Consider the following 13,567-nt stretch of genomic DNA (forward strand, 5'->3'; position numbering starts at 1 on the left):
CCGGGGCTATGCTGGGGTCTGCGGCCTCCGGCGTCACTCCTCAGCACAAGGAGAGAAGGGCTCAGACCACGTCGGCCTCCTCCGCCTACTGCCGGCAGCCTGCCCTGGGCGCGTCAGAAACGGTGGGCACACAGCTGTCACCGGGCCCTGGCCAAGAGTCTCCTGGCTCACTGGCAGCCCCCTCAAGAGGTCGCTCTCAGTAGGCCGGCCAGTTGTTTGTCTTGGACTGTTTCTCCTGCTCAGGAACGAACGGGAATTCTGATTATTTTTTTAAAGACCGGAGAAAAGATGACATAATGCTTTATTTTTCTCTACCCTTCCCAGGGGTGGGGGAAGAATGGGGTTAGGAGGGTTCTGGGTTGAGAAATTCCCAGAAACGCTTCTGAGGCTGTCGGTCGCGTGAGTGTGCCCTTGGGCTGAGGGCTGTATGGGAAGAACCGTCTGGGCTGGCGCGGCCCTAATCTATGATCTCGCTGCATTCCAGGTTGTCCAGCTCGTTCTGTACGTGGTCGACGTACTGATGGATCTCCTTCACGCGCCTGCGGTTCCTCATGATCTCATCCTTGTGGATCTGAGGGGTGAACCCAAAGCCCGAGGTCCTTAAGTCAGAGAACTCACTTATGTTCTCTGAGTCCGATTTGGGGGAAAGGAAATCGTTCTTGGAAATGTGCATAGTTCCATCCGCATTTACTTTAAAGCCTCCTCGATCCACTTATCTGTGTCTTTGAGGCAGGAGTTAGGACGGGTTAGCACGGGGGTTTTTTAAGTCCTACTTTATTTCTTATTGCAAAGAGTCTATGCTACCGGGGAAAGAGTTCCCCTTTCTCTCCGGCCGGTAGCTAGAGACATGGGCACAGTGCGTTCGTGACACGCGTTCACTCACCGCGTCCACTAAGTGTGAGCACCAAGAGTTGGTCCGCGTCACCAGCTCATCTTCTCGATTGTCGATCTTCAGGAGGTGGAGGTCATGCGACGTCCCAACAGCATTAACGATCGTGTCTTTGTCGACAAAAAGCTGGTGAGCGAGAAAGGTCAAGGGAGCGTGTGTCTCGTTACCACCCCCCACCCCCGCCCCGGCACAAAGAGGGCCAGAGAGAAAACCAGCTGAGTGTCCCCTGGCTAGTGGAGGCAGCTGCTCAGCGCCCAGTGGAGAACCCACCCTCGTGTCACAGCCCACCTTCCAGGGACAACGCCCCCTAGACCCGAGCCGCGCGGAATGTTATGGGGAAAGGGCCCGCCATGGCGTTGACTTTGCAATGCTAGTTGGGAGTGTGTTTTCTTCAGGGAACCTCACTCAGGACGTCTGCTCTCACGGTGGTTCTCTCTTGCTTGCCCCCAAGTCTGACTCGCCTGAAACCGGCTGGTCAGGTGGGAAGCGTGAGTCTGGCTGAGGGGTCTCCAGGCTGCTCTGAGGACAGAGGGCCCTGTAAATCGATGCCTCTGCGCCCCATGTTGTCTCTCCATTGCCCCTCATGTTAGCCAGATTGAACCTTGGAGTACACTTGGGGTCTCCTGCCTTCTTGTTCCCGACCTTGTTTTCTGCCTTCTAAAAAGTCGTCGAAAAACGGGGCGCCTGGGTGGCTCAGTCGGTTAAGCGTCCAACTTCGGCTCAGGTCATGGTCTCGCGGTTCATGGGTCCGAGCCCCGTATCGGGCTCTGTGCTGACAACTTGGAGCCCCGAGCCTGCTTCGAATTCCGAGTCTCCCTCTCTCTCTCTGCCCCGACCCCACTTGTGCTGTCTCTCATAAAAAGTGTTTAAAAAAAAATGTTTTAAAAGTTGTTGAAAATGACCACCCCTTACCAGGCCTGGCCGGTTTTAGGTGTCCACGCTATAGCTCTTGTTGAAAATCAGGTGGAATCATTTCCCAGAGTAGGGCAAGGCTTCCAAAGCCTTAGCCAACAGTCGCCTCCACTTTGAAGGAAGGTACTTTGTGTAAGGCAGGGGACCTGAATGTTCTACGTTGTAGAGCAGATAAATACTTGTTTTATTTTCTGTAATCTAGTAGTGGTTAACTTAATAGTCTCCAAAAATATGTTCTATGGAATCTTGAGATAAAAAACTTTTTCTTTGGTCGAATACATCGGGGAAAGCCTTGCACACCCTAGGCCCCTCCTGAATTTCACAGGGCGCACAACATTTTTCCAGAGAAGGCTCTGGAAAGTATAAACCCTTTTCACTTTGTTCTTCTTGGTTTGCCAGTTTATTTGGCCACAGGCTTCTTTTCAGAGTAATGCCTGTGAACACCTTGTGGGTTGGTGGTTTTCCATAGAATCCCATGTAGAAAAGCCCGGCTAGCTGAGGCAGGGAATGGGCACCTGGGGGACCGGCTAGCACGGCTACATGGGAGAAATGACAAGAAGTTATCAAGATGTTCCTCTGTGCATAGAGGCTCCCAGGCCAGACTCTGGGAAGGGCTCAAAGATGTGTACGTCCTTCCAGCCTGTCAGCTTGAGGCAGCCTGTCCTGGAGCATGTCCTGATGACCTAGAAGTAGCTACAGACACACTCACTCATCACAAGATGTTCCTGGTGGTTTTGAAAAATGGGTCAGGGGCCGCTGGGTGGCTCAGTCTGTTAAGCTTCCAACTTTGGCCCGGGTCGTGATCTCACGGCTCATGAGTTTGAACCCCTCATCGGGCTCTCTGATGTCTGCACAGATCCCGCTTTGGATCCTCTGTCTGCCCCCCGTCCCCACCTCCGCCTCTCCCCCTGCTTGCGCTCTCTCAAAAATAAACAAACCTTATACAAAAATGGGTCGTAGCAGGTCTCTAAGCCAACGGGAGACGTCGTCCCCCCCACCCTCTGAGTTTGGATGTGTAGAATACGCTTCGGGAACTGTGGAAGTAAAAGTCTGCTTAGAAACTGATGAAGTTAGAACTGGTCATGAAGAATTGTGGCATTTGTAGAATAGAAACCAAAGGAATCTGGTTTAAAGAAAGGATTTTGAAATGCAAGTTGCAGGACGCCTGAGTGGCTCAGTCAGTTGAGCATCCGACTTGATTTCAGCTCAGGTCATGGCCTTGCAGTTCGTGCGTTTGAGCCCGTGTCGGGCTGTGTGCTGACAGCGTGGAGCCTGCTTGGGATTCTCTCTCTCCCTCTCTCTGCTCCTCCCCTGCTTGTGCTCTTCTGTGTGCACACGTGCGCACGTGCTCTCTCTCTCTCAAAATAAATAAGCAAACATTTTCAAAAATTAAAATGCAAGTTGTTTCTGGACCTCGGGTGTCCTGGAGTAACTGGGGTGATGGCTGTATCAGTTTGCCCTCTCAGAATACTTCTTAGGGGTAGAGTATTCCAGATTCCCCTCGCGGCCCCTCGTAGCTAGACGCCACACGGCTGTTCAGAGCCCCGGAGCGAGTCTGACCTCCTTCTGCCCCCTAAACGTGGCCGTGGCTCATCGCAGCACGAGGCTGAGTGCCCTCGGCCCCGGTGGAGGGGAGCAGCGGCGTGTGCTTGCTGCCACGCTGACCTCGCCCCAGGCAGCTGTGGCTCCAGCGCCCCTCCCGCCCCCTCCCTCCAGGCTTGCTCCTGGAGCACGCACGCGCCTTCTGCCTTTCCTTCCAAAGCAGTGAAGGACTTCAAAAGACAGATTTGGCCCGAACTTCGGCAAGAGCTGATCACAATCACTCAACTGGATGAGAGGAGTTTTAAAGAGATAAACAACGTCATCGGTGGGACTTTGAACCGTGATATGCTCACTGATAATTAGATAAGAGAAGCCAGATCCTTTCTTGGGTACGTCCCTGTCTTGCTACAGGCTCTGAATCACACTGCCTGTGTTCAGATCAACTCTACCACTTCTACGCTGCGTGTCCTTGGGCAGGTTACTCTCCTCTCGGTGCCTCAGTTTTTTCATCTGTAAAAGGGAACCGTAATGGTACCCATTTTACCGTGTTGATGCGGAGATTGAAAGAGCAAATACGTTGCGTGGGGCTTCTCAGACAGCTGGCCCCCGGGAGGCCCTCGGTAAATGTCAGCTGTTTGTTGTTATTGTTACTTTTTACAGTCAGGGCACCCCTTTCTCCCCCCTGCCGACAGTCCAGCCTGCTTGTTTCGGGGCCACTGAGTTTCGGGGGCCCTTCTTTTTCTGTGCGTCTCCGTTATTAGGGAGGGATTTTTCGTTCCTGCACCCACGAGGTGTCACGGACCTGGGAGCCATGCCGTGAGGGAACGGCATGACCCCTCCCTCGGTGGTCCATCCGGGGGATAGCAGAGTGGGCTCTTGGGGGCAGCGTTATTTCAGGGCTCAGGGAAAATGACATCTTCTTGTGTCTGGTCAACAACAGCAGCTGGCAGGTGTTTGGGGAGGCCCCGCCCCTGTGCCACTGAGCTAGGTGTTTGTCTCTGCCCTGGACAGAGGCTGTGGGCGTCGGGACTGCCGGTCTCTGTCTGCGGGACTCAGCCAGCACCGACAGAGCGGGGCCTGGAGAACTCCCGGCACTTGGGCTGAGCTGCGGCAGCCGTGCCGGGCGCCCTCGCTGGCACCGGGGAGGTACGTTGCTGGAGAAGATGCCACCCCTGCCTTCCCTGCGAGCCTGTATCTGCTGTGAATGGTCACAGAAGCGAATCAACACAAGCGCGAGAGCCTGAAATCGTAAGAAGCGCTCTGACAACGACGGACGGGGTGTGTGATAGAGAGACGGAGATTCTCCAGGGAAGTGACGAGGGAAGGCCCCTCCAAGGAGCTGCCATTTGAGCGGAGAGCTGAACAAGGATGAGCCAGACACCTGGAGACCTGAGGGAAGGGCGTGTCTGCTGGGTGGAATATCAAATGAAAGGAGCGAGGCCGCTGAGGCAGGCGGGCCAGGCGTGAGGGTCTGGTGCACTGCAGCGAAGTGCTTACTCCAAGGGTCACGGGAGGCCGTTAGAGCGTTAGAGCCGTTGTGCAAAGGCACAAAATGATGTGGTTTTCCAAGGCTCTCTGGCTGCCGCCTGGAGAACAGCCTGTAGGAGGGCAGTGAGGAGGCCCGTGGTCCCCGCAAAGGACAATGTGGCTTGACTGGGTGGTAAATGCAGATGAGACAAGCGCCACCACTGGACCCCAACGCAGGGGACCCAGGGAGCGCCCTAGGTGAGCAGACCCACGAGCTCTGGCGGACGGCTGATCTGGGACTATGCATCTCCAACAGTGCTGGTAGAGGGTGGGAGGGGCGACATGCCGGATAAGAAACGGTGCTGCCCATCGCAGACACTCAAGGGTTAGGAAAACCTGCGGGGGAAATCTCAGAACTTAACCTCTATTTGCAACTGCCTCTCTTGGAAACTGCCAGAAGCCCCGCAGAAACGACCTTTTGGAAACCAACCTGTTGGTAAGTTGAAGCCACTTCATTATCATGAGCTCCTCTTTAGTCGGGCCCCACTGAGCACCCAAGGTTGTTCTATCTGTTGGCCTATTTCATCTGCCAACCACCCTGCAAAGGGCATCATTGTCCCTTCTGCAGGTGGGGAAGCTGAGGCTCCGGGAGGCTTTCAGGCTTACCAGAGCCACAGAGCCGGCCCCACCGCGTCTGTCTGGCTTCTGTGCCAGTCAGCCTGGGGGGAGCGGTGGGGGCGGGGAGGGGGGTGTCAGCCTCGCCCACCACCTTCTGCGGGCCCACTGTGCCCGAGCCCCGCCCACCGCAGCCACAGCCCCGCCCACAGTGCTCACAGCGCGCACGTCGTAGGGCAGGTCCTCGTCCAGCTCACCCTTCAGTATCTTCTCGAGGGTATTGATGGAGATCTCCAGGAGCTTCTCGTGGTGGTGGTTCTCCAGGTCCCGGCACTGAGCCATCGTGCAGGCAAGTTAAGCAAAGGCCAGGGATCGGAGCAGACCAGGCGCGTCCCCACCCTCAGACCCTCAGACCCTCAAACCGCATGTCTGCAGACCCTCAGAGGGCGGGGCCGTTTCCTCCAGGCAAGAACGGACTTTGAAGGGTGGAGGGGCACACCTGGAGGTGCCAATGCATCACCTCCTTCACAGCCAGTGGTACACATGCACGAAATCCCAGGGCCATCCTGATCCCCACTCCCCCCCCCCCCCCCCCCCAAACAACACACACACCTGCTCACCACTGACCCTTGGCGCTGGGTTCTCTCAGAGCCTCTCCATCCAACACCTCTCTCCCTGCCACCGCCTCCTGACTGGACAGCAAAGAGCTGGTCTTTCCGCTCTAGCCTTTTCTCCCAACAGCAGCCAGCACGCTCTTAAACATAGGTTTAAGAGCGGACCTCATCCCTCCCATGCTATGGCTCTCCAGGAACTTCCCACTCTCTCTTGTGGCCTAAAGACCCCGTCTTGAACCTGGATTTCTGTGACCCATCCTCAAGGCCTTTGCACAGGCTGCCTCTTCTGCCTGGGACGTCCTCCCCACTTTTCTGCCTTGTCCCTCTGGCCCACGCTCAGGTTCTCAGTGGACCCTCCCTCAGGGAGGCTCCTGGCCCTGATCTCTCTGTGGGCTGCTCACTTACTGCCTCCGTAACTCTGTCTCCTTGCACGACTGTGGACCCAGAAAGGTAGGACTAGGAGGTTACTTCTGGGGTAGAGCATAGCAGTTTGTCCCCTACACGGCAGGGCCCTGAATTCAGGTAGCAGAAAGGTTGGTCATGCCCTAAATGCTCTAACCCTGACATTTAACCCGACGATCTCATTCTAAATGATCTGTCAGTATCTGTCCCACTCCCAGGGTGTGTGTACCTGCGACATAGGAAGCAGACAGGGATTCTGGGGTGTGGTCTCTCCGTGAACATCCCTCCTTTGAGAACAAATATGCCAGGCCTTATACTGCAATCGATGGGGCCCCACACAGCAAGCCCGGTAGGTATCCAAACCCTTACGCTAACAAGGCACCATCGTTCTGAGAGATGGGAAACTCCCTCAGGCCCTGTGGAACATTCTTTGAACATTCCAAGTAGTTGCCAAATCTCCATCTTTTGAAGGTGAGCTTTTTCTGTGGTGACAAACTAGAGGATTTCTATTCCTCTAACGTCACAGGTCGAGATTCCCACTAAATGGGGTCCTGTGATGGGGTGGATATCATCTTGGTACAGGTATAGATCTTTCTGTACATCAGACTGGGGCTCAGGTATTTCTGGCAAAAAGTGAAGTATTCTAAAGTACGGACTTTTTGGCCCTCTCTGCCGACATGTTTAGGGCCCTGGTGGCAGTGGGAGGGGGTAGGTGTGACCCCAAAGGTGGCTACCTGGAAGGGGACCACTTATTTGCATCCTGCTTAGTTGGTGAAAAAGCCTTAACCCTTTTCTGCCTTTTGTTTAAAATGCAGGTGCTGGGGCGCCTGGGTGGCTCAGTTGGTGGAGCGGCCGACTCCAGCTCAGGTCATGATCTCACAGCTCATGAGTTCGAGCCCCGCGTCGGGTTCTGTGCCGACAGCTCAGAACCTGGAGCCTGCTTCGGATTCTGTGTCTCCCTCTCTCTCTGCCCCTACCCAACTCGTGCTCTGTCTCTGTCTGTCTCTCAAAAATAAATAAACATTAAAAAAAAATAAAATAAAAAATAAAATGCAGGTGCTTCTCCTCTGGCTCCCCTGGAGGCAGGGGGAGCCCAGGTGTGGGCCAGGATAACCCCACGAGCCAGGAGCGTCTCCCCATGAAGGGTCATCTGGGAAAAGGATATAGGCTTTGGACGTTTTCAATAAAGAGTGCCACCAAGTCCACGATGTTCCTTTCAAACATGTTTATAGTCTCCTGGAAATGATAAAGAGCACAGTTAACATGAATATTTAGACATGAACTTGACTGACCTATCATCAGAGCAAAAGGCACTCCTTAGAACTTAGCAGTGTTTTAACTTTTACAGTTTAACTTTTTACAGTTTAACTTTTACCGTTTAACTGTAAAAGCACTTACAGGTGTTTTAATCACAGACCTTCAGGGTAAAGACCAACCACCCTGACCTTCCCAGGTAGATGCCTATGAATGGCCCTCTCTCCTGACCTCTTTCTCACAGCTGCATTACTCCCCAGCCATTTCACCTTACTCACTCCCCCACAAGGTTTAATGCAAAGCTTCCTCCGGGCCTTTGCACGTGCTGGTCCCCTTGCCAGGAATACTTGTCCGGGTCCCACCCCCCGTAACCCTCACGGACACACATAGAGCTAACCCCCTTCCTTTGGGCTTCTCGATGATGGCATCTATCCATCACTTCCAGAGAAACAGGGGAGAGAGTTGCTGAGAGACTGCCTGGATCAGTGTCCCAGCTCCACCACTGTGTTTAATGTCCTTGGGGCTCAACATCCTCATCTATGAAATGGGTTTCCTTTGTAGTCCCCGTCTCACGGAGTTGTGAACTTTAAATGAGTTACTTCACACGAAATGCTTTGCCAGGTGCCTTGGTGATGCTGGCTGCTGCCCCAGACCTGTCACCATCAGTGTGGCTGTCTGCATGCCTACCACCTCTCTCCGAGGCACCCTGCACTGCTGCCCCCCAGGGCTTAGCTGTCCCCGGGGCTGAAATGGGACTTGAGTGAGGGAGCAATGGAAGAGGTGATGTGAGGCCTGCTCCCCTGTGAGCCCCAGGCCAGGTCATGCCCCTGATCTAGCACAGACTCCCGGGGCTACAGGGTGGGCCGAGGGCCCCGGGAATCTACAGGAGTCCGACCCCTGTCTGCAGGCCGAGCCAATTATACATGTTTCAAATGTGTGTGTACAGATCGGGGGACTTTGGGGACGCTGGAATGGGGATCTCCCTGCATGAAAAGGCTGGGAGCCGCTGCCTAAGCCTCCCCCGCCGCTTGCGAGCTGCTTCCTGCAGTTCTTGAGCACTCCCGGCGGGAGCCAACACCTGCCATGTGACGTGATGGGGAGATCTATCCCTGTCTGAGGTGTCCCTTGACATGGGAGGGATCGATTAGGCGCCATCTCTTGGCCCGACCACGGCAGCATCCAATGAGGTTTGATTCATCACAGCCTTCGGAGGCCCCGGCCTCGGCTGCCTTGTGAACACACAAGGCACTCTGGCTGCTGAGGAATTTTAGAGAGAGGCGCTCTGCATTTCCGCTGCTTCATGCTGAATCGCAGGCTCCGCGCGCGGCCCTGAGATGCGGCAAAGGCAAATACGCACTGCAATGCGGAGGAGCCTTTGTTTGTCCCAGAGTGGGGGCCTACTTTGTCTCTCAAGCACCCAGATGACTCCTGGGGTCTAATCAGAAATACCTCTCCCTGCTGAGGCTCTGGGTGCTTCCAGGATAGGGGGTACATTCCAGAGGAATGAGCTCACCTCTGCATGTGGGCGTGAGAACCAACTGCAATCTAAGTGACTGAAATATACTAAAAGCAAACACAGGCCGGATGAGCAAAGAAAGCTTTAGTCCGCCGCGCTGAGTCACACAGCAGAGGAGCGCCTGGGAGGGCTCCAGCTAAAATACCATCCGGGGGCACCTGGGGGGCCCAGTCGGTTAAGCATCGGACTTCAGCTCAGGTCACGATCTCACCCTTGGTGAGTTCAAGGCCCGCACGGGGCTCTGTGCCGTTAGCGCAGAGCCCGCTTCAGATCTTCTGTCTCCCTCTTTCTCTGCCCCTCACTTGCTTGCGCTGTCTCTCTCAAAAATAAAATGAACATTCAAAAAATAATTACGAAAAAAACAATAAAATAAAAATACGGTTTTGCCACCGTATCCACTATGTTCTCGCAAAGGAGACTGGCAGGGCGCGATCGCATCACACCTGTGCCCCAGGGGCTCGGCCTCACCTCCAGCTGCTCTACCAACTGCATCTCCAGTGTCATGAGCATGTTGAACAGCTCAGTGATGTCCTTGCTGTGTTCCGCTATCTTCATCTCAAGGTTGGTCACTTCGGACTCATCTCGAATGGCATTTAAACTCTGGAAACAAAAGCCTGGGTTTGAGGAATCCACAACTAAGTGTAATTAGTTAATGGCAGGCGACGATCGGTTTTGTTGGGTACGAATGTGAACTCTGGGGTTGGCCTGTCCAAGTTCAAGTGTCGGCTCTGCCATTTGTCAGCTTTGTGGACTTGTGGAAGCTACTCACCCTCCCCATGCCTCGAGGCAGGTACAGCAGATGCCAGCACTAGTCAGTGAGTTCTCGGTCCACGTTAGCTCGGGTTTTCATTAGTGGTGGCTGGGCTGGGTGGAAGGAGCGATGGCTTCAGAGTCGGGTGAACCTGAATTCGAATCCTGTCTGGGTCACTTATCAGCAGTGTGACCTTGAATGAGCCACCTCCACTCTCTAAGCTTCAGTTTCCTTATGTAAAGTGGGACAGAAGTGTGTGTCACAAAGTTGTGGGGAGTTAGCAGTGTGTATGAACTCTTGGTTCACGGTGGGGCCTCGGCTAACAGAGTCCAATACAAGGTCCACAGCAGGCACAGGGAGACAGAGAGACACTGGAAATGTAAGACAGATCCAGTCTTTAGGAAACCAGTTGGACCCACAGAGCACCCCACTGAGCAAGGGGATGCCGGTGGTGAACAGATGCTAGGCCCCTTGGAATGAGAGGATGCTCACGGGCCGGAAAACACCCTGGGGTCCAAGCCTGGCACTGAATCCCAGACACTCACTAACAAAGGTCCTGGGGACTCGGCCATCAGGTGCACTGTCAACTTGTTTCTGTTGATATATGCTATTATTATTTTTAATGTTTATTTTTGAGAGAGAGAGAGAGCAAGGGAGGGACAGAGAGAGGCGGGGAGGAACAGAATCCGACGCAGGCTCCAGGCTCTGAGCTGTCTGCACAGACAGCTTGAAATCACAAACCGTGAGATCACGACCTGAGCCGAAATTGGACGCTTAACCAACTGAGCCACCCAGGTGCCCTGATGTATGGTATCAGTTGGGAAGGAGGACAGAGTACCTTGGCACGATTCAGTGCGATGAATGATATTTATAATAATGGTTACCCCGTCTGGAGAAAAATCAGGTTCAATCCCTACCTCGAACCTTACATGAAAACAAATTTCCCACAGAGTGAAGATTTAAACATACAAAGTGAAGCCATACAGTCCTAGAAGGAAAAAATAGACGGACTTTAATAAATAATCTCAGAGTAAAGAAGTCCTTTCTAAGTATAACCAGAAAAAAGACTGATAGGTTGTACTACATAAAATGTGTAGAAATTTTGAATAGCAAAAGCACCATAGACAAAAAAACGACACGATAAACAACAAAGTAGGAAACATATTTGCAATTCATCTCACTGACACAGGGCTAATTTCTTAATCTATAAAGAGCTTGTACAAAGTAATGATTTCTTTTTAAAGAAAGAGATATAGATCAAAAACCAAACAGAAAAAAAATGGATTAGGGCATATGAGAAGAACAAAGAGTTCACAGAAAAAGAAATAAAAATGTTTAGAGGAGCCTGGGTGGTTCAGTCGGTTAAGTGTCCGACTCTTGATTTCAGCTCAGGTCACGATCTCATGGTTCGTGAGTTCGAGCCCTGCATTGGTCTCTGTGCTGGCAATGTGGAGCCTGCTTGGGATTCTCTCTCTCCTTCTCTCTCTCTCTCTCAAGATAAATACACTAAAAAAAAAAAAAAAAAAAGAAATACAAATGTTTATAAAACATGCAATGCTTATCCTCACTTAAGGGAAAATAAACACATGCTCCAAGTGCCAGACTGGCAGAGACGAGGAAGCCTGAGAGCACCGGTCTGACAAGGAGCAGGCCGAGGGGCAGAAGCCACGGCCTCCGAGGAGCACGGCTGAGCAGTAACTGGTCAGAGCAGCAATACCCGGGTCTGCCTCTGGGACTTCATCCTACAGATCAGACTCGCGCCAACTTACCCACTGCAACACTGCTTGAAAGAGCGAAAGAACGGAAAAAAATGAATTGTCCGTCAGCAGGGACTGGGTTAATAAATCATGGCTCATCCGTGCAATGAGAGATGTTACAACTATTAAAAAAGAAGGTGATTTGAGTTTTGGAAGGATCTCTAAGCTGCATAGACAAAAAAGCAAAGGGCAAAACAGCATGGTACACTTTCATCACTCACACACACACACACACACACACACACACACACAGAAGGGTTGGACTGACTGTACCCAACCCCCATCTACATTTGTCATTCTGTGCCCATGCTTAGACATGCATTACCTATCTAGAGACTGCCCGTCACAATTTTACGCCTGCTCTGCTCCCCACTGGTCCCCCCCACCCCCACAGTTCTGGGAGGCGGTTACGTCCATTTCTCTAATGAGGAAACGGAAGCCAGTAGAGGGTCACCAGTGAGGGGTCCATGTGAGCATTCTGCCGACCCACTGACCCCAAGCTGTGCCCCGCTGGGCACCAGGAGGAGGCGCTGAAGGAGCCCTGGTCTAGTGGGCGTGGCAGGAGGGGGATAGGACAAGATCAAGAGGTCCCGTGAGGAAAGAGAACTGGGGCCTCAGGCCTACAGAGTCCTGTGAACTTCTAAGACAGCGGGCTCAGCTTGGGCTAAGCAGGAGGCACCTAGGAAGCTCTGGAAAATTCCAGTGCTGTGCCGCACCCCCTGAGCTGGGGCATCAGCCCCAGCCCTGTGGGGTCCCTGTGGACTCTGGTGTGTGGGCTGCATGAAACCACTGCTCTAGGCTCTAGGAGAGGGGCGCTCAGGGTAGTCTGCTCATCCCAGGCAGCCTTTGAGGGTGTCACCATTATGGGGGCCGTGGGGCCCGGTGCCTCAGAAGCCGGGGGAGCCGGCCTGCTCCGAAGAACTACCCCCTGAACGTTAGGAAGTCAGGCTTGGCGCCAGCAAGAGCACAGCACTGGCGGTAGCCTGGTCCAGGTCCTGCTTCTCCAGGGGGATGTGTTGCTGAGGGGGCCGGGCCCAGGCCTGGGAGGAGCCTGCTGGCTGGCGTCCAGGCCTCCCAAACCCAGCGGCTGCAGGCACCAGATAAGAAATGTCATGGAGGCGGCGCCGGGGTGGCTCAGTCGGCTAAGCGGCTGACTTTGGCTCAGGTCACGATCTCACAGTTCATGAGTTCGAGCCCCGCGTCGGGCTCTGTGCTGCCAGCTCAGAGCCTGGAGCCTGCTTCGGATTCTGTGTCTCTCCCCCACTCTCTGCCCCTCCCCGACTCGTGCTCTGTCTCTGTCTCTCTTGAGAATAAATAAACATTTAAAAAAAAAAAGAAGAAGAAGAAGAAAAAAAAAAAGAAACCTCAGGGAGGATGTGCCAGACAGGGTCCAGGAGGACTGGAGACCTGGCCTGTCCAGAGGGGACAACTGCCACTGAGGCCCTGCTGACAAGTGCCTCCAGAGAAGCTGGCAACCACAATTTTTCTGTGAAATCTTCCCATTTTTAACGTCAGCAGGACGTTCAAAACGTTTTAAAATCCTCTGCAGGCCAAATAAAACACACATGTGAGCCAAATGTGTTCTTCTGCTGACAGGCTTGAACTTCTGGGTGAATGCAGTCACACCCCACCCTAAAACATAAGGAGGAGGGTCTTGAGGGTTAAGTCGCACAGAATGTGAGGTCGTTGGTGAGGCCGATGAGCCGAGACCGGGGACCTGGGAGTGAGGAGGGCCGGGAAGCATCTGGGAGCTCATCGCCAACCCTATTATATCTGAACGTGCATTATCTGGGGATTTTGCTTGACCTTAAATTAAGAGTTCTCAACCCGACGGTGCTTCGTGGGTTC

General features: G+C 53.4%; 1 protein-coding gene across 6 annotated transcripts in view; it reads right to left on the reverse strand.

The window, feature by feature from the left end:
- Nucleotides 1–283: 283 nt before the first annotated feature.
- The window catches only part of DRC3 (dynein regulatory complex subunit 3), a 33,633-nt gene continuing 20,349 nt past the window's right edge, over nt 284–13,567 (reverse strand). For 3 of the 6 annotated variants that reach the window (XM_042915818.1, XM_042915817.1, XM_042915819.1), the window contains exons 10-14: nt 9,680–9,811; nt 7,607–7,677; nt 5,645–5,768; nt 884–1,015; nt 284–571 (exon numbers count right to left, since the gene is read on the reverse strand). In XM_042915818.1, the coding sequence (XP_042771752.1) occupies nt 458–571; nt 884–1,015; nt 5,645–5,768; nt 7,607–7,677; nt 9,680–9,811 (573 nt within the window). In that variant the 3' untranslated portion in view covers nt 284–457. Of the gene's footprint in view, nt 572–883; nt 1,016–3,608; nt 3,854–5,279; nt 5,409–5,644; nt 5,769–7,606; nt 7,678–9,679; nt 9,812–13,567 lie in introns of those variants that run through there. The other 3 variants (XM_042915822.1, XM_042915821.1, XM_042915820.1) reach the window with 3 other exon arrangements.

This window comes from Panthera leo, chromosome E1 (assembly GCF_018350215.1).
Source record: "Panthera leo isolate Ple1 chromosome E1, P.leo_Ple1_pat1.1, whole genome shotgun sequence".
NCBI classification, from domain to species: domain Eukaryota; kingdom Metazoa; phylum Chordata; class Mammalia; order Carnivora; family Felidae; genus Panthera; species Panthera leo.